General features: G+C 39.9%; 1 protein-coding gene across 1 annotated transcript in view; it reads right to left on the reverse strand.

Moving 5' to 3' along the window:
• LOC134803054 (uncharacterized) overlaps positions 1 to 19153 on the reverse strand; it is a 29815-nt gene extending 10662 nt beyond the window's left edge. Inside the window, exons 1-7 of the mRNA XM_063775759.1 lie at positions 19022 to 19153; positions 16478 to 16637; positions 9695 to 9886; positions 9161 to 9300; positions 7954 to 8050; positions 7189 to 7374; positions 7007 to 7132 (exon numbers count right to left, since the gene is read on the reverse strand). Coding sequence (XP_063631829.1) covers positions 7007 to 7132; positions 7189 to 7374; positions 7954 to 8050; positions 9161 to 9300; positions 9695 to 9886; positions 16478 to 16637; positions 19022 to 19149 — 1029 coding nt within the window. The 5' untranslated portion in view covers positions 19150 to 19153. The remainder of the gene's footprint in view (positions 1 to 7006; positions 7133 to 7188; positions 7375 to 7953; positions 8051 to 9160; positions 9301 to 9694; positions 9887 to 16477; positions 16638 to 19021) is intronic.
• Between the last annotated feature and the right edge of the window lie 7986 nt (positions 19154 to 27139).

Here is a 27139-nt window from a genome sequence, read left to right on the forward strand (position 1 = left end):
TTTGTCAGGAGGCAACAAAGTGCGCGCCTTCAACGCCTGGGTAATGCCCCTACTCACATACTCCTTTGGCATACTAAGGTGGACTCAGACCGAGCTGGACGCCCTGGATCGGAGGGTCCGATCACTGCTCACCGCACATCGCATGCTACACCCACGCTCGTCAGTTATGAGATTGTACATCCCACGGAAGTGTGGAGGCCGAGGCTTCCTAAACGCCAAGGATCTCCACAACCACGAGGTGTACAATCTCAGGAACTATTTCCTTAACAACGAGTGTGGGATGCATCGTGATGTGGTGGCAGTAGATAGGAACCTCACCCCGCTTTCCTTGGCAAACGAGAACTGGCGCAAACCTGTGGTACTAAGTACTGCGGATCGCAAGGCGGCATGGGAGAGTAAGGTGCTACACGGGCGGTTCTACAAGGCCCTCACGGGACCCGATGTGGACCTGCTCGCGTCGGTGAACTGGTTACGATTCGGGGACCTCTTCGGAGAAACCGAGGGTTTTGCCTGTGCAATTGCGGACGAAGTGATGATGACGAACAACTATCGGAAATATATCCTGAAGGACGGTACGGTCGACATCTGTCGGGCATGCCGCCGTCCCGGAGAGTCACTCAGGCATATCATTTCCGGTTGCTCTCATCTTGCTAACGGCGAGTACTTGCACAGACATAATCTCGTAGCCAGGATTATTCACCAGCAACTTGCTCTTCTATATGACCTTGTGGACCGCGAAGTACCGTACTACAAGTACTTACCTGCGCCTGTTCTCGAGAATGGTCGTGCCACGCTCTATTGGGATCGATCTATCATCACTGACAGGACTATTGTAGCCAATAAGCCTGATATTGTGATAATAGATCGATCGCAACGTCGGGCCGTGCTCGTTGACATCACCATCCCCCATGATGAGAATCTCGTGAAGGCCGAGAAGGACAAGTCCAGTAAGTACCTAGACTTGGCTCACGAGATAACCGCCATGTGGGATGTTGATTCGACGATCATCGTCCCGATAGTCGTTTCAGTAAACGGTCTAATAGCGAAGAGTCTCGACCAACACCTTGAGAGACTCTCGCTAGGTGGTTGGATCAAGGGTCAGATGCAGAAGGCGGTGATCTTGGACACGGCGCGGATAGTCCGCCGGTTCCTCTCTCTGCAGCCCTGACCACCGGTAGCTTGGGCCTTGCCCCGCTGCTGGCGGCACCCTAGGTTAGGTTTTTTATAATGTGTTTATATTAATTTTTATTGTTTTGTAAGTGTTTTTATATTTTACTTTTATATTCATATTATAAAATAACCTAACTTAAGATGAGAAATTAATAAAGAGAATAATAATAATGATTGCACTGGTTTTACCAGTGCAATCAGTCAACGCAGGGCAGCTTGTGGCGAGCTGTTGGGGATTAGCGACCTCACGTACCCGAGTGCTCCTGGAGAGTTCTGTTACCCGCAAGGAGGGTGGGTGGGACAGGATTCTCTGCCTCTGGCTTGCCTTAGCCGGCCGGCCAGAGTGGAGTCGTTAGAGCTATAAGCTCCAGGGGTGGAAAATATGCATAAGACGCGAATTGGCACAGTGGCTGTTAACAGCCACTGGGTAGAAAGCGGCGCACACCTCTCGACACCCCTGAGCCGCTCACACCGGTGTTGCCCTTGAGCCATCCTAGATGTCGCTTTTTGTGGGGGCCCATCTTGTGAGGGCGAGTCACCGTCTGCCGGAAATAAAATTGCATACCGTTTTATTAGGCAGGCGTCCGGTTTTTTACCCCATAGCTCAGTTCTTAGTCCATCGCTTTCACCCAATAACCTAGTTCATTTTAGATTCCATCAACTCTCAATAGTCCTTACACCCTGGCGGGTGCTGCCTCTGCGTGCGTCCCATGACACGGGCAAGGGCAGCCTCCGCTCGGTGTACCCCTTACATTTCATTAAAGTGTCAAAAGGGCCTCTACGTGTTGGCTTCGGCTCCGCGCACGCCTCCCAAAGGTCCGGAACACCATTGTTCCGTGATGGGAAAGACATACAAATAATAATGAAAATTGATGACAGATTGGTCGAAATCCGCTCTCAATAACGCTGAATTCCGTCATTCTATCTTGGTGGTAGTCAGTGAACGCATATGTGGTAGTCAATAGAGAATAAAGAAAACTGGAAGTGTCGTAGTTGCAGTTATAATCGAGAAGATACGTTAACTTTATCAGCTGAAGTAACAATGGCAGAAAATAGGCTAGCATTGACGGCACCAACTCACACAATTATTTCGCCAAATAAAAATGACTCGATGACGACGAACCTAGTCACACCTTATCAAGATAAGTCTCGATCAGTCCATAGTGTGCTAAATACATCTATCTTCGACGCAACCGACGATAACAACACGTGGAAATACTGTAGCCCGCGCTCGTCTATTGTTAATCACCCGAATATATCTTTCCTCGACACCTCTCAAACGCAGCAATTGAAAGGAGAAATAGAACAACTGAAAATACAACTACAAAGTGCGCATGATGAAATCACACGAATAAATGCAGAAGTCTGCAACCTTAAAAATACTATGAAAAATTGTACGAGCAAGCAAGACTCGGATGAAACGCCGAATAAAACTAAAAAAACAAAAAAAGTTAAACGACAAATGTTGAAGAATAAGCTAAATAACACACAGTCACAAAGTGATACACCACAAAGAACGAATTTACCGATACCGAATAGCACCAGTACACCTCTGCCAGATCCTGAATCCACGTCCATCGCTAAACATACTAATACGAACGAAGTTGACCAAAAAACTCACAACTCAACAGTGTCACCAAGTAAACTGCAAAAAGAACATCAGAAGCCCAAAACAAGTAATACAAAAAAACAAATACTCATCTTAAGCGCAAACAATCAAAATAAAATACTAGACATCTGTAAGAGCGTAATCCAAACAAACACACAAGTCACGCATTTTAAATCGCCAAATGCTGGTATCAAAGACCTGCTAAAAGATATACAGTCAAAAACGAAGGATCTTACTATAAATGATTACTGTATAATATTACTTGGAAATAGAGATTTTGAAGAAACAAGGAATTACCACGAATTAATTATATACATTAGAGAACAGTTAAGAAATATATTAAACACTAACATAATTATATGTGCACCGACGTACAAGTGTAATGACAACAGCAATATATACAACTGGAGAATAGAAACGTTTAACAATTTGCTATATCCCGATGTCGAATCATATAACTACGCATACTTGTTGGACTCTAACCAAGACCTATCATATGAATATGACATGTTCTACAGACGAACTGGCGAAATAAACAACAATGGAATAAAAAACATTTTTCATAACATATACCAGTCAATGTTATACATTGATCAACTCAATAAAAATAATACAAATAATGATGATAAATCTGCAATGATTGGTTTACAAAACACAACACACACACCAACGAGTGAAAACGGAATAGAAGAGTTTTTTCGTGTATAACACGTTACATGTGATGCATCAAAATATTGCTGGTCTTGTAAATAAAGCGGAACTACTGACTGTGCACATCAATGAGCTAAAAGAGAAACAAATCGACATAGACATTTTGTGTGTAACAGAACATTTTTTGATGGCTGGGTACGAAGATCTTTTAACTTTACCAAACTACCAACTAGCAGCATGCTATTCAAGAAAAAATAAGAGACGTGGTGGCGCCTGTATTCTCGTAAAATCAGGTATTCAATACAAAGTAATACCAGACATTGAAAAACTGTCATTAGAAGAAAACTTCGAATGCTGTGCCATTGAATTACTCCAACATAAAACTATAATTGTTTGTGTATACAGAATCCCAAGTAGAAACAATTTTAATACTTTCTATGAAAAACTAGACATAATACTGCGTAAAATATACAATAATTTGGACAAGAATATAATAATCTGTGGTGATTTCAATATTGATATATTAAATAGAAATAATGTAACACTGGAATTTGAATCCTTTCTATATAGCTACAATTTAAAATTAGAAATCAGACAACCAACGAGATTAATCAGTAACACATGTATAGATAATTTTGCCCATAATCTTAAACGAGGACATAAAAGCTATGTACTTGACCTTGGACTCTCTGATCATACAGCTCAAGTGCTCAAAATACCTATTAAAAAATCGTGTACATTAACATATTGGAGAGTTCAAAAATATGATTACTCAAGGGAAAACATAAAAAAGTTTAGAAATTACTTATCGTGTTTGTCTTTTTCTGATATCTACAATACGTGTGATCCAAATATAGCATACGAGTCATTCTTAGAAACCTTTCGTTTACTATACAGTCTTTGCTTTCCTAAGAAAATAATAACTATTCAAACGAATAAAAAAATTAAGTGGATTTCTCGTGGCATTAAAGTGTGTAGCAAAAAACAGAGAGCTTTACTGTGGCAATACAGATATTCACCCTCTGAAAATAATAAAATACGCTTAAAAAACTACACGCGCCAATATCGAAAAATTATTAGGTTAACTCAAAAAGCTCAAAATAATTACAAAATAAATGCGTCTAATAATAAAGCAAGGACTACATGGCAAATCATAAACAACAGTAAAATTAATTTACCAAAAGAAAGCATTACAAAAATTAAGCAAGACAGTAAAATTGTAACAGATCCTTCAGAAATAGCTAATGCACTCAATGATTACTTTATACACAGGCCTAACAGCTCTACACAAAATGAACAAGCACAAACAAACATAGATTTAAACCCTCAATCCATGTTTATGACTCCAACATCAGCACAGGAAGTTAGATTAATCATACGATCATTAAAAAACACAAAGAGCGTTGGTTATGACAACATTAATACAAACGTCATAAAATGTGTTAGTGATATACTTGACAAACATTTAAGTTACATTATTAACTTATCAATTAGTGCTGGCATTTATCCGAATAGTCTAAAAAAGACCGTTATTAAACCATTATATAAAAAAGGCGATAAAGAAAATCCACAAAATTATAGACCAATAGCCCTTATCCCGATATTTGCAAAAATATTTGAAAAAATAATATATCAAAAATTATATGACTTCTTTGATAAATTCAACATTCTATGCAAGGAACAGAAAGGTTTCAGAAAGAATATCACTATAAACATGGCAATATATGACCTATTAAAAATTGTAATAGAAAATGTAGATAAGCGAACACCTGTTTGTGCTGTGTTTACTGACATGACCAAAGCGTTCGATTATGTTGATCACAAGTTATTGCTCTACAAATTAAATAGATATGGAATAAGAAGTAATGTCTTAGATCTCATAGAATCTTATCTCAAAAATCGCCCTCAATATACGGAAATATCTAGAATATGTAAAAATAGTAACTTCGAAAAAATATATGTTTCTGAAGAATTAAATATGCAATATGGCGTCCCTCAAGGCAGCGTACTTGGCCCACTCCTTTTCTTAGTGTACATAAATGACTTCCCGAGTAAAGTTCATCATCCAATGATCATGTTTGCTGATGATAGTACCTCAATTGTAAGTTTTAACGAGAATGTTAACTATGAACAAGATATAAATTCAGTTTTAAATGAAATGATAAGATGGCTCAATAACAATAATTTAATTATTAATTTAAACAAAACCAATATCATGCACTTTCACCAACGAAAAACGGTTCTTAATATAAATATTAAATATGATAATAATACAATAGAGAGAGTAGCTATAACAAAATTTTTAGGGCTTATGATTGATGATCAACTCACATGGAAAAACCATATAGAATATATATGTAAAAAAATAAACAAATCAGCATTTGCACTACAAAAACTTGCAAAAGTAGTCGATAATAATGCACTAATAACTGCATATCATGGCCTTGTAGCCTCTATATTACGATATGGTGTTATTTTTTGGGGGAACTCAGTCAATAGAGAAGCTGTTTTCAAAGCCCAAAAAAGATACGTACGGGCCATTTGTGGAATCAATATGAGGGATAGCTGTGTTCCATTCTTTAGATCTTTTAAAATCCTAACGTTTCCAGCACTATACATATATGAACTAGCAAATTTTATAAAAAACAATTCACACCTATTCAAATTGATATCTCAACAACGCAAGCTTCCTCTACGTGTACAATATCTTAACAACATCTGCAATAATCAACACAACACAGCTTTCTTAGGTAAGAGTATACTAGGTATGGCTCCAAAAATTTTCAATAAAATCCCAAACTATATAAAGTGCCTGAAACCTGACCAGTTTAAAATACAACTAAAAACATACTTAATTAACAAATGCTATTACTCAGTAAGTGAATTTCTTGCAGACACCTGAAACAATTATAACTTGTCTATTTTAGTAAACACCCTGTATAATAGTAGTTTTAAGTTATTTAGTTTTTGATTGTAATTGTGTGATTTCAGAAATTTTATTATTTTATTTGGAAGTTAAACAATATAATATTCTATTCTCAATGTTTATTGCCGTAATATTACTAATAGACATAGCTATTGTTTAAATGTAATAATTTATGGTAAACATACTCGTAATGAGTCACCATTATTTTTAAGTTTAATATTTGTACGCCAATAGGCAAAACACAGAGCTCTATTTATTATTTTATATATAAGACCTTAACTGTACCTGTGTTCCACAAATAAATTTTTACTTACTTACTTACTTTACTTACTTACAATAACCTATATGGGCCATTTGCACCATTCATTCACGAGGAGTTACCATGGTTACCAGTACAATTTGATACTGGGTTAACGGTTTAACCGGTAAACCCCGGGTTAGTGAAATGGTGCAAGTGGCCCTAACCTGCACGTTATATACATTTAAAAACGAATTAATCAGGTTATCAGGGGCTAGATTTAAGATTATTAAAGGAAATCTAAACTTCGCGTCAAAAATTTTCAAATTATTAGTGAGAAATTGGTTTGTCTGACTAAGATTTGTAAGCAAAAGCGCTATTTTGGATGGCAATGCCAAGTATCCACTTATACCTGTCGGAATCTCGCTTGCGGCTCGTCGGTGTACAGACAGCGCCGCCGTCTCGGGTTCAGTTCCCGCACGCCGCGCCCGCAACCACTCTCGATGACACTGAACTCTGTGGCCCTCTCCTGCCGTGGCTGGCCTTCGATCGGACTGGTTTTAGTATCACACGTGTGATACTAAGGCGGAATACCTGTCGGAATCTCGCTTGCGGCTCGTCGGTGTACAAGCAGCGGCGTCGTCTCGGGTTCAGTTCCCTCACACCGCGCCCGCACCCACTCTCGATGACGCTGAACTCTGTGGCCCTCTCCTGCCGTGGCTGGCCTTCGATCGGACTGGCCTTCGGGTTCAGGATGTCGTAGGGGGAGTGGATGTATAACTGGAAAGTGGTGTAAGGCCAAGGAGGAGAGTATAACGTTGTCGTGAAGCGAGATGCTATGGCGACGTAGGTCAGAATCTTGTTAAATTAAATTCTTCTTCTTCCTCGCGTTATCCCGGCATTTTGCCACGGCTCTTGGGAGCCTGGGGTCCGCTTGACAACTAATCCCAAGAATTGACGTAGGCACTAGTTTTTACGAAAGCGACTGCCATCTGACCTTCCAACCCAGAGGGGAAACTAGGTCTTATTGGGATTATTATTAATCTTGTTAAATCACAATAAGGGGAGGTAAAGGATGACTCACGCTAGATCGGGCCAGGGCCTGACAGGAGCTTCCGGCGCTTCGTTTTCTATGGAAAGCACCACGTGAGCACCGATCAGCCGTCATAGAAAATGACATGTCGGACGCCCCGACCCGGGGCCGGCCCGTTCTAGCGTGTCATCCTTAACGCGTCCAACATGTCATTTTCTATGACGGCTGATCGGTGATCACGTGGTGCTTTCCATAGAAAACGAAGCGCCGGAAGCTCCTGTCAGGCCCCGGCCAGGTCTAGCGTGAACCTTAAAGCATAAACTTACCAGAATAGGCACGGCCACCTCAATGGTGACGTAGCAGTTGAGGGACGAATACTTGCAAGTCAGGGGGAACAGGCTGGTCTGGTTCACGCCTGGCTTCCTGTTCATATCAATGTGCAATAATCGTCATTAAACTATCGTGAGACATATGTGACGCTATCTATAGTTCGTTTTTTTAGCAAGAAAGAACTTGCAAGAAGGTAAGCGATATTGACATGTCTTTTAACTGAAAAAATCAAAAACTATTACTTATGAAAGCAGAAGAATATAAATGATCGTATTAGATTCATAATTGTTACATATTTGCCGTGACTTATTTTTAAAATGTGTTTTTCAATTAAAAGACACATCAAGATTGTTTACCTTATTTCTAATGCTAATAAAAACGAACTATAGTTATCTACCTTAAGTCCTTATTGTCCTTAAGTATTGTCGATGGCGCTTACGCCATTATTAACGATGCTCCGAAATAGATACATTGCCGCGCGTCGCTGTGCGGCGTAAGCGCCATCGACAATAAAGTTCCTTTTCATAGATAATGCCCCATATTTTAAAATATACAGAACATTCTCAAAATTGCCGGAAATTCTTAGAAACTTTAATGAGAGATTCTTATTGCAAGTTTCCACTAAGAAAATTCTCATCTGATTAGAGGTTGCAACATAAAATGCAAATGCACTTAGGAAAAATTGACTTCAAAAAGGATTTAAAGCAAATCGACCGAAGAGCTGGCAGCTTTCTCGCGCAACGTATTAGCATCGCAATACAGCGGGGAAATGCTGCCAGCATCATCGGCAACATGCCCAAGGGGCCACATTTTCTAGATGTATTTTTGTTTTATTTAGTTTTATTCTATAGATAAGTTCGTTTTTAATATCACAAATGTATTCCTATTCCTTTAATAAAAGCTGTTCTAATAATTTATATGCGCTAGCACCTGATCTGTTTGAAGTCGTGCATCAACAAATTGCAACTGAAACTAGCTAACTCTAATATATAATCTAGTAGGTAATCTAAAAGTTCTGGCGAGGTTGCGGAAGAGTACTTCGGCGTTCCTGGGACCAGGCAATAGAGGGGTTTTAGTGGGTAAACCTGGGGTCTCATTAGCCTACAACAGGGAGTCCCACATAACCATCCAGGCCCGTCCCCGCGCCGGGTGGTATGCGTAAAGCATTTCCCCTCTTAAAAAAAAAGGTAATCTGAAAGTTACCCGAATGTCTCGATAGCATCATCAGGGATTGCCAGGGAGTTGGTGGCGTAGCATGCGCCAACCTCGGTCATGATGGTGAACCAGGGAACCTGCAGACTTGGTATGGACCAGGTAGGCTTTATGTTGTACTCCGGAAGTACCTGTGAAGTATAGAGGATCACTATTAGGTATTGTATACTATATTGGAGGTTCTATTGTAAATTTTATTAAAGTACAAGCGACCCGCCTCGGCTTCGCATGGGTTACATAAAACCTTAACAGATTATACACCTAAACCTTCCTCAAGAATTACTCTATTCACAGGTGAAAACCGCATGGAAATCCATTCAGTAGTTTTGAGTTTATCGCGAACATACATAGGTACACACAAACAGACAGACGGTATAAGTTGTAGTGATAGTAAGAGTAAAGTCAGGATTTTTGTAAAGTTTTCTTTCATTTTCATTATGTTAAGTCTATCACTACAAATTCTGTCTAAAATTAACTTGCTCACTTCACTACCATTCCTACTTTTCAATCGTACCAATAACTTACGTCAACAGCAAGTTGGTACAGATCCACCTCCAGGTCTTCGCCCTCATGCTGCAGGAGATCCTTTAAATGTAGCATGCTGGAGTTGGCCACGTCTCGCACGAAATGCTCGTAGCGGGCGTACTTCGGGTCTTCGGCGTCCACGTTCCAGTATTTCTTGATTACTGAGGGTAGTTTCTTTTCGTCTACTCTGTTCTGTGAAATACGTAATAGTTTGAAGTGAGACGATACATTACATCAAAGAGTAAAGTAAGTGTAGAGTGTAGACTGTAACTTGAGTGATGAGGGGTTCGTTGGGTGAAGCGTAGAACTCGGCAAACTGGAACGCGCCGGCCGATATGCTGTCTCGAAGTCCGCTATACCTCCATTTACCGTTATATGTGTTGTGTGAAATGAAAACACATATGTTTGATTTATTTACTGGAGAGTGTTCAGGCTGGTACGAGTGAAGCTCTCTTGATATCTCTGATATCTCTGAATAAGCTACAAACGGCTCCGGTTTATATAGTAAAATACAAGGCCGTTAGGTGCCTTTTTCAACTAGTGGGTGTATCATGCAGAGTCAGTTATGTATATTTTTGCCAATCTCATTAATAATTAACACGTATGAAAAGAACATGGATCCTAGACTTATAACTAGATACATACATTCCACGCAATTCATTAACATAATATACGAACACAAAAGTAAAAAATGATAAAACGCACACAAGTAAAATGATTAAAACTTAAAATACTAAAAGATTAAACTGAAACATAACAAGACTCCTAGCTATTCACGACAGTAAGTATATTATGAGTCGATGTCGGAGTCGGCGTCGGACCAAAGAGTAATGTAAGTATGTGTCGGACTGCAGAGCAGAGCGGTCATACCGCGTGATGTTTGTGTTGGCGAACCGTGGTAAATACAGTACAGTCGACATCAAAAATATGTTTACATTTTTGCACCTTATCCCATTGTAATAAGGCGAAAAGTGTCTATATCTTTGACGTCGACTGTACATTACACAGGCAGCATAGAATTTTAGCACCGGTGTCTAAAAAATCAAAAATAAGTTATATGTTACAGGCTGCGTATATAAACCTTGCATAAGCAAGTGGCATGACGTCAGGCTTCCAAGTAAAGGCCGATAACCCGGTGCCAGTGATTTTTAAAATCGTACTTATGTATGTACGTCAACATCATTTTATTTTCTATCTCGCAGCCCAAAGCGTGAGATAAAGCATGGATAATTGCCAAGATCTAAACTCCTGGTGCCTAGCTAAAATGCCAATCGTTTACGCCCCATAGCAAACGAAATGCTATGTCTCTGTCGCACTAATATGGAAGAATGATAAAGTGAAATGACTATCGTTCGCATTGACTGTTTCATTGGCATGACTGTATCATTGGCATCTTGGCTAGACACCCTGTAGTCCTATAATAATGCTATAAATTGAGTTTTCGCTTGATCGTTCGTTTTTCATGAATGGAGCGAGGTTAACTGGAAGAAATCCCCTATCCCTTAAGGATGACTAACGCTAGACCGGGCCGTGCCCGTGCTGAGGCGTCCGCCATGTAATTTTCTATGACGGCTGATCGGTGATCACGTGGTATTTTCCATATGCCCAATGACGACAAATATCGCATGACAACAACCTCTCTCGTAAATTAATAAATTAAAATAAAAACAATGGGTTTTCGTGTCGCGTGTAGTGTTTAAAGTGTTAAACAAACTATAAATAAGTGACACAAGTGTGGACTAAAAAGTTAATTACTGCATAAAAGACTATAGTTGAAAAATCCAAGTGCATTTACATACCAAACTTTTTACGCGAAAACCGTGTATTTTACTAAAACTATAACATTATTCAGTGTAGAGTGTACATTATTCCATCATTTCTGTTCCGTGTAAAGTTACAGTGCATCACAGAAGACTTTCATAAATCTAAAACTTAACCTACAAATTCAAAAACTTAATAACTGCCACCTAGAATTTCAAGCATTACTGGCATTACGCGCGTCGCCGCTTACCGGACGTTGACCCTAAGCGTGCCATTTCAAGTGTTGCCGTACAGCGCCATCTATGAAGGGTGGAGAAAATTAGTGGAAGCGCGCTAAGTATTGTTGTTATTTACCAAATATGGCGCGTCAATGCGAAGGGTGTAAGTTACCAATTCCTAAAAGACTTTACTTCACATGCTCCAAATGTAACAAAATATACGACTTACAATGTGCTAATCTTTCAAAAAATTGTTTCGACACCATGGCACCTGAAGATAAAGCTAACTGGATTTGCCAGGAGTGTAAGTCTAATATGCCTAAAAATATTAACAATGAAACTCCTGCGACCCCGCAACAGAGCCGGCTCTCCGCTACTAAGACTTGCCTTGCGCCTGACGCTGAGCGCACCGCCACTAAGACTAGCGCCGCAAATAAGACTAGCCAGGTGCCTGGCGCTGAGAGCGCCGCAACTAAGACTAACCCCGCGCCTGGCGCATTGAGTAATCTATGTACTGGAAACGTAGCAAATACAGGCATTTCGATCGACTGTCAAACCGAATGGCCGCATCTTACTAATAACAGCTGTGGGTGTGTCATTGACCCTCTACTTATGGAACTTAGAGCGTTTAGAGAGGAAACTACGACCCGTTTTCATACTCAAGAACAGATGATACGTAACATGTCAATTCATTTTCAACTTGTGAATTCATCCATTAACGAAATAGGTGAAAAATACGAATTTTTGAAAGATGGCATTTCTCAACTACTCGGTACAGTCGGACACCTAAATAGTACGAAAGATTTTCAACAGACCAGCGACAACATTGCAGAACATATTAAAAACCTTCAATCTAAACAAAATGAATTTAGTTTCGAAATAGAAAGAACGAAACAAAAACTGGCCGCAGCCGAATGTGTTCTCAAGACTTCTCGTACTGCGCCATCATCAGAAGAGCCGTTTCATCTACCACAAGGTATGTACACTAACACGCCAAAAGAGAGTAAAGATAAGACTCTATCATCGGCAACGAAGGTCAAACCAATAAATAAAACATCAACTTGTGGAAATGTAAAACCTAAGGCAGCGATAACCGAGGTCAACGACCTGACATCTGAAAAAGTTACAACACCGTCAGCCGTTAACACACCTTCCTCCACCCCGAGCCTGCTGAACGAGAGCTGTGACGAGAGTGAAGTTGATTCCCGAGCCGACACCAAATGAAGGAAGGACTGAAGTGAAGCATAAGCGCCAGCGCCGATCAACATCAAGCTTGGTGAGAGGTTCAGCGGCCCCGGGTACTACCTTTCTACAAGCTTCAGAAAAGATGACATACGAGTACCTACACCTTTTTTATGTCAGACTGGGAACGTCGGAACACCAAGTTAGAACACATTTAAATAATATCTGCGACTCCGAAGACGCGTGCACTGTTAAAAGCCTCAAAACGCGCGGAAATTATGCATCGTTTAAAATAGGTGTACCGCCAAATTTTACACACCAAGTACTAGCTTCCGAGAACTGGACCCAAGATATATGTATCAAACCTTGGCGTGATAATTTTCTTAATTGTGATATTATTGCACTTACCGAGACCTTTCTAACTAGCTCTGTCATGGACGCAGAATTATTTCCTCCTGGTTATGTCGTATTAAGGAAGGATCGCGCGGGGGATACCGGGTGGGGGGGTGTGCTGCTGGCGGTACCCAATCTTTATACTGCGCGCATAGTAACTGACGTTGATGATGGTATATCCGATTATATGGAATTATTAATAGTAAAATTAGAATATAAGGGAACTATGTTGTTATGTTGCGTTGTTTACTTACCACCGAACTATACGGACGACCAATATTTAAACGTTTTAAACTGTTTAGAAAATGCAATATGTAAATATTCAGATTTAGACGTGTTAATTTTAGGTGATTTTAATCTTAATTCATGTAGTGTGCAGGTACGCCAACAATTTGAATGTTTTCTTGAGTTCTGTGAAATACATCAGCACAATACCATTCGCAATCATCAAGACGGGTTATTAGACTTGGTTCTAAGTGGTTTAGGGCAGGAGCGAGTGATAGTAGAGCTCGCTGAGGCGGCGCTCGTGCCGCCCGACAACTACCATCCGCCGCTACAGGTGAGTATAAAGTTGCCGCGGGCGCATGCCCATTCTCTCTTCGTTTGTAAGCAACCACCAACTGTCTCTCCTGTACCTGAATGGAACTTTCGCAAAGCAGACTTTAGTGCACTATATGAAAGCATAGCCAAAACCGATTGGACATCTGTGTTAGATTCGGTAAGTGTTGATGCAGCAACCGAAGAATTCTATTTTAAATTAAGGGAATGCATTTCCCACCATGTTCCATTAAAAAAAAATCCACCACCTACAATAGGAAAATACATTTACCCGATTTGGTATACATCTGAAATTAAACAAACCCTACAAAACAAATACTTTCATTTAAAAAAAAATAAAGTAACTGGCGCTGAATTCAATAAAGAAATGTTTAAATATTATAGAGGTAGAGCTAAATTTTTGATTGACTGTGAGTATAAAAAGTATAAAACAGGTGTTGAGCGAGACATAACTAACGACCCAAAAAAGTTTTGGAAATATGTAAAGAGCAAACGTAAAAATATGAACCAAATAAGTGACGAATAAGACCGAACGATTTCGGGCCAGGACGCGGCAGATGCCTTTGCTCAATATTTCAGCTCAGTCTTTCATAATGAGGTACCGCGACTAAACGCCGAAGATGCGGCGCGGGAAAGCGCAACGCGCAGCGGAGATGCACGCGACTCGGCGCGGGTTGCCATTGATGCCATCAGCACCACTGACATACGACGCGCTGCAAAGCGGCTCAAGCCGAAGAGCGCTGCTGGGCCTGATGGCATACCTACCTTTTTAGCGAAGGATTGTATATCTGCTCTTGAGTCACCCCTTCTAGCTATATTCAATCTCTCTCTACGGTGTGCGGAGTATCCGACCTGCTGGAAATTATCGAGAGTAACCCCTGTCCCCAAGAGTAGTACAGGATCCGATGTAACAGGATATAGACCCATTGCTGTGCTGTCAGTGTTTGGCAAATTGTTTGAATCCATTGTAGACCATCTTATCGCTCAACAGATCGCAGTAAAAATGAATGACGCTCAACATGGTTTCCGTCGTGGTCGGTCAACAACGACAAACCATGTTGTGTTAGTTGACTACATTACGGAAGCTATGGATGCCCGGATGCAAGTTGATGCAGCATACTTTGATTTTCGTAAGGCTTTCGATCTTGTAGACAATGATATCCTGCTGCGAAAATTCGCAGACATTGGTTTCACTCCTAGGCTTTTACACTTTTTCGCCAATTATCTACAGGATCGAAAGCAATATGTTAAACTTGCCGGATATGAATCTCCACACTATTATACTCGCTCTGGTGTAAGCCAGGGCAGTACATTAGGACCTACCCAATTCTTAATAATGATTAATGATTTGCCAGCCGTTGTCAGTACAGCCCAGTGTTTGATGTTCGCCGATGACATCAAACTTTTCCATCGTATTAAGGACGACCACGACCGACAGCAACTACAAAAGGACATAGACGCTATTGCTGAATGGAGTAACGACAACCGCCTACACTTTAACGTATCCAAATGTATCCATATAACTTTCTCTAGACTCCGAACGCCGATTCCTACCACCTACAGACTACATGACACACCTTTAGTACAGACTGACAAAATACGCGACTTAGGACTAAATTTGGACAAACAACTTGACTTCAGACTTCATATAATAACAATATGCAAAAAAGTTTCGAAAACGCTAGGTTTTATATTTAGAATATCTTTACAATTTTCCAACATAAAGGTGGCAGTCATGCTCTACAACGCTTACATCCGTAGTCGCCTTGAATTTGGTGCTGTAGTATGGGATCCCTATGAAACTAAATATACCACGATGTTGGAAAGAGTGCAAAAGAAATTCTCGAGACATGTCTACAAACGTCTGTATGGATATTACCCCTACATGTATCCGTCTTTATTCGTAACAGGAATGGTCGGCCTTCAAACACTAGAGACTAGACGAAAGCTGCTACACATAATGCACTATCGACAACTACTTCACAATAAAGTAGATGGCGCATCCGTGCTTGAGAGAATGGGACTGCAAGTGCCGCGGGCGAACGTCGCAACAGGCGTGCCGGGCGGGTGTGGCGGCGCGGGCGGCGCGGTGCCGGCGCGGCGGCGGCGGCGCCTGTTTGCGGGCAACGGCGGCGCAGCGAGGCGCCCACGCTCCCACCGCTCGGGCCCGAACTGCTCTTAACCGCATCATACTGGAGTCAGATGATGTAGATATATTTGCTGATAGTGCTGGTGTATTTTACAGGAAACTGATAAGGTGCATAGAAAATATTATAATGTAAAAATGCGTCCCGGATCTTATTGTTATAAGTTTATTTGTTGTTGTATAAATATTTTTTTGAATTTTAATATTATTATGTAATATACCACATAAGTGCTTTGGTGTCATACTGTTAATTTATGTGTAAAGTTTAATAAATAAATAAATAAAATAAATAAATAAATAAAATAGAAAACGAATAGAAGGTCCCCGGCCCGGTCTAGCGCGAGTCATCCTTTACCCTTTGTAACTGATTAACTAGGTACAGTCACCAGCAATAATATGTTACACAACGAAGGCCACAAAAATATCTGACACGATCTTATTTGTAGAGCCATAAGAGTGTGTCACATATTTTTGCGGCGTCCGAAGAGTAACATATTATTGCAGGCGACTGTACTACTGCTGTACCATAGCACAGAGTGTGAGACCAGGCATGCAGAACTCCCAGGATCTGAAGTCCTTCTCCAGCGCCACCACTGTGGGGTTCTCGTTGTACCTCTGCCACTGCCCCAGAGATATCTCCACGGCTCCCCAGATGGCTACAGCCGTTGCGAACGCCCACAGCAGTCTGTGACAAATTCAGCGATTAATAATAATCAATAAATTAAATTAATAACACGCAGTAGCGACAACATTGTTAGAGTCTGTTCGGAAAGAGAAGAGTCTTGGAATGTATTGGGCCCCATACATTTCACGACTCTTCTCTTTCCGCACGGACTCTATAGGTGGGCACGCCTAAAGTTATATACTCACTTTTTAGGGTTCCGTACCCAAAAGGTAAAACGGGACCCTATTACTAAGATTTCGCTGTCCGTCCGTCCGTCCGTCCGTCCGTCTGTCACCAGGCTGTATCTCGTGATCTGTGATAGCTAGACAGCTGAAATTTTCACAGATGATGTATTTCCGTTGCCGCTATAACAACAAATACTAAAAACAGAATAAAATAAAGATTTAAATGGGGCTCCCATACAACAAACGTGATTTTTGACCAAAGTTAAGCAACGTCGGGAGTGGTCAGTACTTGGAAGGGTGACCGTTTTTTTTGCTTTTTTTTCGTTTTTTTTTTTTGCATTATGGTACGGAACCCTTCGTGCGCGAGTCCGACTCGCACTTGCCCGGTTTTTTTAGATTTCTAAGTACAGACTAGAGGGTATGATTATAACTAAGGTGAGGGTAGTGTTATTATCAATAAATTTTGAAAAAATCTGTTAGCTTCCTACTGCAGACTTTCATTGGCGATAACTCGGGAATAAAAAGTTTTTAACGTAGGTATAAATTTACAAATTCGTCATAATTTTCGATACGCGGGGTAAATATACCGATCGGTAAAGTCATTGGGGAGACAACTCCGCACTTCGGTCGAACTCGGGTCCGCAGCTCCGTTTGGCTCAGCTTTGCTCCGAGCAATTATTAGGGTTGGCACCATTTGACTTCTTTTGCGTGCACGACCACAGATAAGATAATTGCTGTACTTTGACTTTAAGAAGGCTTTCGATCGCGTGGATAACGACATACTGTTGAGCAAGCTATGTAGCGTTGGCTTCTCACCGAAGTTGCTCCGGTTGTTTGCCAGTTATCTGCGCGATCGACAGTAGTACGTGCAGCACGGATGCTTCGTATCGAAACCCTACCACACACGTTCCGGAGTCAGTCAGGGTTCAATTTTAGGTCCGTTTCTCTTTGGCTTAATGATAAATGACTTAGCTGCAGTCCCTAAGCATGCCAGATGTTTGTTATATGCCGACGACCTAAAGCTCATTTATGGAGTGCAGCAGTTGTCCGACTGCGCGTCTTTGCAGGAGGATATTGATCGCCTTCATCAATGGAGCATTAACAACAAGCTCCTCTTCAACAAATCAAAGTGCTCCGTGATGACCTTTAGCCGTGCCAAAGTCCCATATTTGCTCAATACCTGCTAGGTCCTGATCCCATAACTCGTGTCGAGTCTATACGCGATTTGGGTGTTATCCTCGACACGCAGCTCAACTTTCATGAGCATATGAAAGCGTTGGCTATAAATTGCTATCGGAGGTTAGGGTTTGTGGTTCGGAATGCGCGAGATTTCGATGACGTCAGGGCTATTAAATTAGTGTACACTGCGTTAGTCCGGAGTAAACTTGAAGCCGCATCGGTCGTGTGGAACCCGCATGAGGACAAGTACGTCTTGCTTCTGGAAAAAATCCAGAAAGCCTTTCTGCGGTTCCTTTATAAAAAGATGCACGGTTATTACCCATACTTGTACCCTTCAAAGTTCCTGCTTGGCGTTTTAGGGTTTAATTCCTTAGAGGTAAGGCGTAACTACGGGCTCTTGACCACAGTATGTAATGTCTTACGGGGGAACTGGGACTGCCCTGAACTGGTTGCACAGCTCGTACGCCTGTTCGTTCCATCTATGGCTAAGAAGGCCCAATTTAATTTTCGACCACGAAGTCATCACCTGTTAGATGTGCCTAAAACACGCACTATGTCCCATGGCAAATCACCACTTGTCCGCGCACTACAATATATCAATGCGCTCCTCGCATCAGCACCGGAATGTGATGTATTTGGAAGTAGTTGGATGGATCTGTGTAAAGAATGTATGAAGTTCTGTGAGGCGTTGGATAAGCGTGAATCATCTGTCTTGTATTAGTTTTTCTTTCTGACATTTTGTTCTGTTTGTCCTTTCTAGACTGTATCATGTACCTTGTTTGTATAAATACTGTCTATTATAAATTTCACAGTGTATTAGTCCGCTGTAATGCTGTGTACATTTTATGAATCAATAAAAAAAAATACTTGAATTTTGACAACCCTAAATAGCCGAAAGGGATAGTGTCATATAGAAAGGGATAGCATGATGCGACCCTGAACCGCTGTTAAACTTCGGATTTGTAGAAAGTGTCTTTTCTGTACGGTAGTACTATTAATTATTCTGTGATAAAGTGTAAACTTGTGATGAGATTTACTAACCTCTCCCCCCACCACCGGTTAGGAGCAGCTATGTGGATAAAGCCATGCATGGAGGTCTGCTGGCAGAAATCCCGGCCGCAAGCCATTATCGCGCGGAACGGGGTGAACTTGCGTTTTGGTTTGTCCATTCTGTAACAAGTAATCTTGAGCTTAATGGGAGATTAAATGAAAAACCAGGCATAGAACGATTTATCGACAACTAGAATTTCAACTTTAGCATTCCGATTTAAGATTAAAATTAGATTGCACTTTCGGGAAATTTGACTTGTCTTCAAATGAATCATCAAAGCTGGATTAATTGGAATATATTTCGATTTTTTGGGAAAACCTTGTAGATCGGTGCGGCCTGGAAAAGGGTTCAAACAATAAGAAACCATGTTATATAATTACGTAAACAAATTAGCCCTAAGGCCCAGTAGACCCGGACCTAAAGCGGCAAAATATAAGGGGCGGCAGGCGGCAGTCTAATTGATGCGTGCTGAGAAAAGGGTGGCTAGTAGTTACTACAGGGCCAGGGTCCTAGGACAGCCAACACTGCAAATCCGCCACTGTACGTCGACACTTTTCGTAAGGGGGCCGGTGTACAACGGATTTCCGATGGCCAGGCTGAGTTTTCCCATGGTCTAATAAAACATGGTCTTCTATTCCCAGAGTGACACGGGCCTACGTCACAATAATATTGCCACTTTATTTCAACATAACATGTTACATGGGTACATTATACCTATGGTTAATAAGTTAAAATATTTCTTTATAATTTTATAATTTTCATTTATATGTATTTTATCTTAAATTTTACAATAACACGTCATTTTTAATTATTCGTTAGCAATATCTTCCGATTCACGAAATAAATTTCAGACGTTCGGGTAATTCTGTTTACATTACTGGCAACACAGGATAGCGCTGTCATATTTGACAATTCGGATCTAGATAACTTCATGCCCTGACCGTCATCCTTGTCGAACGCGTGTTAATTGTTATTTCCTTCTCGCTCAGTGTCAGCAGTCGCAGTGTTTTCCAAACTTTTTACGTCGTAAGCTTGGTAATTAATGTGTAACTGTGAATTAGTTTTTCAAACGTTTGTCTTGTATAGATAAATAAAGTTTAATTTAATACATTAGATTTGTTTTATTTTACTATGTTTCTACATGAATAACTTAAAATTAATGCCGTTAAAATAATTTTCACCGTTGGTTAAAATTCTCCCACATTTTAAAGTTTGAGAACCTGTAAACAGCATGATGACGTAGGCCCGTGTCAGTTAGGTCATACGCGAATCTCGGAATAGAGTACCAGGCGGAGTATATTATTATACCATGAGTTTTCCGTTTCACGAAATATCAGAACAGCATTGCCACAAATATTTTTAAACTTAACTCAACTAATGCCGATTGTGTAAATAGATTTATTTTAATTTTAAAGTATATTGGTAATGGTGTTTTGATATTATTACGTAGAACGGAAAAGTGCTGTTAGGCATAGATGTTAGGATGCTAACTTATTCTGTATCTTTATGCATTTAAATAAAAGTAAACAAAATCTACCCTCAAATGGCTCCTTATGCCAGTTGAGGGTAGATGAAAACATTACACGATTAAATAATGTAGGTTAAAGTCAAGTCGTTCAGTGACTGATCCAGGCGGTTTTGTAATTAGTCTTTTAACCAATAAATGTTATAACTACCCGAAAATGTACAAATTGATTGTTTAAAACTTTTATTTAAATTCTTACCTAAAGATACAGGCTACAAAAGGTGTCCGGCGACGGCGTATACAGGTGGAATACCACCCCTAGTGACGTATCTAACCAAGGTATAAAATATAAGCTTTTTAGACAAACTATAATGACCTCAAGTTACCTAGGTTTCTACATTCACAATTGACCATAGTTATGTAGAAGGCGACCAACTTTTTATTTTTGTCAAAGTGACTTACACCCTAACTCGCTTTGGTCGCTTTCTGCATTGATAAAAAAATTGAGTTGGTCGTTTTCTGCATAACTACGGTCAATTTACGTTTAGCGTACTGGGTTGTCTCTAGCTGACTTTAACTGTAAATATTTCAACACCTTCCTAGTCGTTCGTACATTTCCTATTTCAGTTAAATCATTACTTATCGTAACACGATATTTTACTTACTTTAAATGGATGTTAATTATTGTAGCATGTTTGACACCATTATGTGTTGCATGGTGGTGTCATTGTAATGTGGTTTAGTATTTATTTTAATACTAACTTATATTCTAACAGCCGTATTCATAAAAAATCCTTAAATGAGGAATGATCAGCTTATAAATAAGTACTGGCTCACCAAATACACCTAACTATGTTCCAAATTTCATTAAAATATTCCTTATAGATTTTGAGAAACAGTGCCATACGGACGGAAGGACGGACAGGCGGACATGAGGAAACTATAAGGGTTCCGTTTTTGAAATTTTGACCCCCAGACAGGGCTCGGAACCGGTTTTTTTTTTGAAAAACCCGAAAAACACCATATTTTTTATTATTTGATGTTTTTTACGTAGGACTGAATCATGTATTTAGATAACAACTTCGTATTATTATCTGTCCCATTAATAACGTAATAATACCGGTACGGTAATACGGTACCGGTTCTTTTTTGTATGAAGAAAAAACCGGTTCCGAGCCTTGCCCCCAGACACATTTTCACATTTTTAATATTGTACCTATCTGCATAACGGTTTAACATTTATACAGCATAAAAACAAATTAACTAGAAATCGGTCAAGCGAGAATCGTTTTTAAGGAAAATAATAAAAAACTGTATTTTCAGTGAGCGACAGAAAACTCGAGAACATATTAAGGTAAACGTACTAGTGCTCGACGCGGACCCAGTACAGGTCATCTTGAAACTTAAGTCATTGTCAATAGAGGTGACAGCAAGGTGTCATCTATTGGGCATTAGCATGTCGAGCACTAGTATACGTTTACCTTAATCCTATTGATAAGAATCCGATCAAAGACATATGTAACTCCGTATAAGATGAATAAAGTCTAAGAAAAAAACGTGCCTCGGAAGTCAAGAAAAAGTCATTCTCGGATAGATGGCGCACACACCTTTGGCCTATGGTCGGCTAGATGGCGTTGACGACACCGTTTCATATTTAACAATTTTAACACATAGGTATCAGTGAATGAACATGGGTCAAAATGATATAAAAATAATAAAACCATTTATCCATATGTATAATTGTTTTCGATAGTTTTATACGTTTTCATTTTGAGTTGTAGTCGTGTGTCGATAGATGGCAGTAAATTTACTGTGACTACATAATTTACTATGACAGGATCCCTCTATACTATTTATTCTCTTTGATCCGATCTACGATCGTTCTAAAAATGATAATTCAAATAGATAACAAGTTACAAAGGAATCGATTGATTCATCAAAACAAATGAAACACGCATAATTCTTAGAAAACCAAAGGAAATACACGGTTAAAATTACACTGATTCTTAAAGGGTGACTCACGTTAGAGCGGGCCGGGCCCGAGCCGAGGCATCCGACTTGTCATTTTCTATGACGGCTGATCGGTGATCACGTGGTGCTTTTCATAGAAAACGGAGCGCCGGAAGCTCCGGCCCGGCCCAAGCCCGGGTTCCGATTTCGGGAAGCGAAAAACTCAACCCGGCCATCGGAAATCCATAGTACATACCTTTCAAAAGTAATTTGAATAAGCGACCAAGAGCATGTCGGGCCATAATACCCAGTGTAGGGTTTCGTAGTTACCATTCTGTCAAAATAGGCAAAACGGGGGCCTTTAGTAAGTATCATGTACATTACATACATATATAAATATAAGGGAGTACCTTTGCAGCGTTTTGTACGTCTTTTTACCACTGAATGCTTTTTACTAAGAAAAGAAGATTTTTTGCAATAACTCAAAAACGACTGGACGAATCATGTTCGCTATAGTTTTCATTGAAAGTATTTATTAAGTTTTTGTTTCACGTTTTTTTTAATATTATTTGGACCCATGCTTCAAAAGTTAGAGGGGGGGGGGCACATATTTTTTCTTTAGGATCGTGTATTTCCGAAAATATTAACTATATCAAGAAATGGTTTTGAAAGACATATCCAACGATACCCCACACTATTGGGACAAAGCAATAAAAAATAAAAGTAGAACAATTTTTATGGAAGGTACACAATTTTTTTTTTTACTGTTTTATCGCAATGCATGATTGTATAAATGCCAAATTGAAGCTTTCTAGCACTAACGATCACAGAGCAAAGCCTGGGACAGACAGACATGGCGAAACTAGAGTTAGACCAAGAAAAGTCTGCAGCGATTTTGATAGCCCACGCAGTGCCAGTGCTATTTATACGTCATATTAATTTTATAGAAGTTTGACGTTTAAAATAACACTTGCACTGCGTGGGCTATCAAAATCGCTGCAGACATTTTATGGTCTAACTCTATAATGGTTTCTAGGTGACTACGAAACCCTAAAAAGGGTCGATTTAGTGAACGCTATTTAATTATATTTTTAGATTATGAACACTATTCTGTATGTCATAGGATTCAAATTTAAAGTAAAATTTCCTATTAATGCATGTTGTCGTACCTTATCAAAATATTTTCGTAAGTGCCGTTAGTAGCATATCCGTATGTTACTAAATGAATGATATCATACGCTTTCTTATCATTTGGCTATGTAAACACGGTGTTCGAAGAATTACGAAAAAAGTTCCTTTGATAAGGTAGTTTTATTATAGAGTCTGTGCGGAAAGAGAAGAGTCGTTAGAATGAATATGACCCCATATATTTCACGACTCTTCTCTTCCCGCACAGACTCTATTATTGTGTAAGTTCCTTTGATTATAAGGTAGTATTATTATAGAGTGTGCGGAAAGAGAAGAGTCGTAGAATGAATTAGATCCCATATATTTCACGACTCTTCTCTTTCCACACAGACTCTATTATTGTGTAAACTATTTTAAAGGATTTGTCAATGCATAAGCATAGTATATAGAACGTCAACTTATACACACATACCTTACAAATACACCTATGACCACCTATATATCCTGAGCCATAAATTTGTGATTTGTGTTTTGTACAATAAAGAGTTTATACATACACATACATACATACCTATGTTAGAGTCTGCGAAAAGAGAAGAGTCGTGAAATCTATGGGACCCAATACATTCTACGACTCTTCTCTTTCCGCACAGACTCTAGTACTAGTTAGTACTTTGATGTTGCCTAAGAAGGAACGAAGAGAAAGGTTCGACCTGTCTTTGTTCCAATGCTTCATGAGAGACGCCTAGACGACGCACTCATGTATATAAATAAATACATGTGTTATTTTTGGCAAAATATTATTGCAGCTTGCTGTCATTCAATTTTGCCCCGTAAAATCCAATGACTGGATATAATTCTCATAATAAGTATATATACTAACTAACTATTTTGGCTCAGCGATCCAAAGAGAATCTTGGCCTCCGAAACGAGAGCGTGCCACCTGTCCCGATCCTGCGCAACTTCCTGCCAGTTACTGACGCGAAGCTGAAGCAGGTCCGCCGTCACACTGTCTTCCCAGCGATACCTGGGCCGACCCACCCGGACGGCTACCAGTCGGTCATCCCAAGAACGCCCGATCCTCTCCCATTCTGAGTAGGTGACCGAACCGGCGAACTACTAAATGTTTCATAGATGTTAAGACGAAGCAGGAGCTGAGTTTTAAATATTTTAGGTAAATATACCCGTCTCGCTAACGGAAGCGGCACCTAAAAGTAGTGCGATAAGGACAAGGCGAAAAATCCTGCGTAAAAATCTCAAAAATCGAGGTTTCGTACTCCTCTGTTTCCTCCTCCAAAACTTAACCAATCGTAACCAAATTTGGAAATCTAAATGATTATGAAATTATCTGTGTCGGACCGTTTTGCTTTTTTGGCTAATTGATATCAGTTTTGAATGCCACGCCTCTCATTGCGGCATAGTCAATTAGGCCATTTTGGCCATTTTTGAAGGGCTCTAGCGCCTTAAAAAACAAAAATATCAAAAAAAGCAAAACGGTCCGACACAGATATTGACAATATTAATCTGTGTTGAAAAAATCATTGCTCTAGCTTCAAAAACCACGGAGGAAAACGAGGAGTACGTTTGTATGGAGAAATGACCACTCCCGTTGGCTCTTAATTAACCGTGGTATGGTGGAAGGTTGCGACTATCTCTTAAGATATCTCCCATCTACAGAAGTGTTTCTAGATTTTATCAACACTCCCGTGTGCCCTTAATATAAGGTTATGACTGTTATGAGTGCATACTTAAACATACAAGTATTTTCTCAAATATACATGGAAATATTACAGGTTTTTATGTTATATTCCTTATAAATTATTATTAATTAGTCTGTAGGACTCAGTGTCTCTCGACTCCGGGATACCAATTAAGCTACCGAGGATTAACCTCTGACAGGAATTTCGTTCATATCCTACGTAATATGCCCTTTTTAGGGTTCCGTACCCAACGGGTAAAAACGGGACCCTATTACTAAGACTCCACTGTCCGTCTGTCTGTCTGTCTGTCACCAGACTGTATCATGAACCGTGATAGCTAGACAGTTGAAATTTTCACTAATTATGTATTTCTGTTGCAGCTATAACAACAATTACTAAAAAGTACAGAACCCTCGGTGGGCGAGTTCGACTCTCACTTATCAGTTTTTTATTTATTGTGTTTATTTTATATATGCATATTATATGAAAACACCAAATAAAATTGTTTTCTTCAGTTCCTTAAACACTATTAGAGACACCAAAGTTCAGTCACAACTGCTCCTACATAAGTATAATAAAATAATAAATTCTACGACAGTATTTTACTTATCACCTTTATTACCAAAGGCATAAAGCATAGATTGAGACGCATCTCCGAGGCAGTATAAGGCGTTTTAGTTTTATTCTCTACCTCTGCATTAGTTTCACCAGAGACAAGTTACTGAAAATTACTGGTAATATTGTTTTTTATTAACAATCAGTATTCTTGTCGGAATTGGAAATAGATGCCTCAATCTCACTGTCCAAAGCCCTAGATCACGCGGCCGCGGTAGGCCTAAGAAGCGCTGGCTGGACGTCGTGACAGCGGACATGCAAGAGAACAACTCACACCTAAGGATGCCGAAGACTGGGCAAAGTTGAGAAGACTGAGCAGGAAAGCGGACCCTGGCGCTAGGCCGGGAAAACGCTAGGTTGAAGAAGAAGAAGAAGAAGACAATCAGTATTCTTGTACAATTTAACCCAAAAAAAACAACATTTATAAGGAACACAGCATAAAAAGGGGCCCACTGATTAACAGTCCGCCGGACGGTATCGGCCTGTCAGTTAGAACAAAATTTTGACAGTTCCGAAGAACTGACAGGCCGATACCATCCGGCGGACTGTTAATCAGTGGGCCCCTTAAGGTACCTTCAGATCCACAGCACCCCTCTGCTATTAATTGCACTGGAAATTAATAGCATCCCTCGTTGTCATTGTAGAGGGCGCCACTACTTACCATAGAAGGTTTGTATAAGGCTAGTGTCAAACCACGTTAACTTTACATGGGATTTCCGTGGCTAAGTGTGACAATGTCATCACAAATGGAACGACGACGTCTATGAAAATATAACGTTTATAATGACGCTTCCGCACTTAAAATTAAAAACCAATACAAATTACATTACGCAGATTTACATTTTTATAAATATTTCCTAGTGAGAAATTATTCGATACCTACTATATAGTCTACTCGACAAACTGAAAATGGTGACAAATAGAGATACTACTCCTAAAAATACGTTTGATACCTTATTGGATTCGGAATGATGTATGGAAAATGAATTTGAAGCGTAGCGTGCTAGTAATACAAAAAAATCAGAATTTATGTGGGCGCAGCACGGTTCCATTTTTATCGTCTATCACTATGCGCGTCCCTTTCGCACTTACGTACTTGTTAAAACGTGATAGGCATGGTGACAAGGGATACAAACGCGACCGTGCTACGCCGCATGGACAAAAAACGCGATAAAAAGAAGATATTTCTTTTTTCGCCAATATCTCAAAAAGTATCATTGATATTTAAGAAATTTAAATAAAATTTTATT

Source organism: Cydia splendana, chromosome 26 (assembly GCF_910591565.1).
Source record: "Cydia splendana chromosome 26, ilCydSple1.2, whole genome shotgun sequence".
Taxonomy (NCBI): Eukaryota; Metazoa; Arthropoda; class Insecta; order Lepidoptera; family Tortricidae; genus Cydia; species Cydia splendana.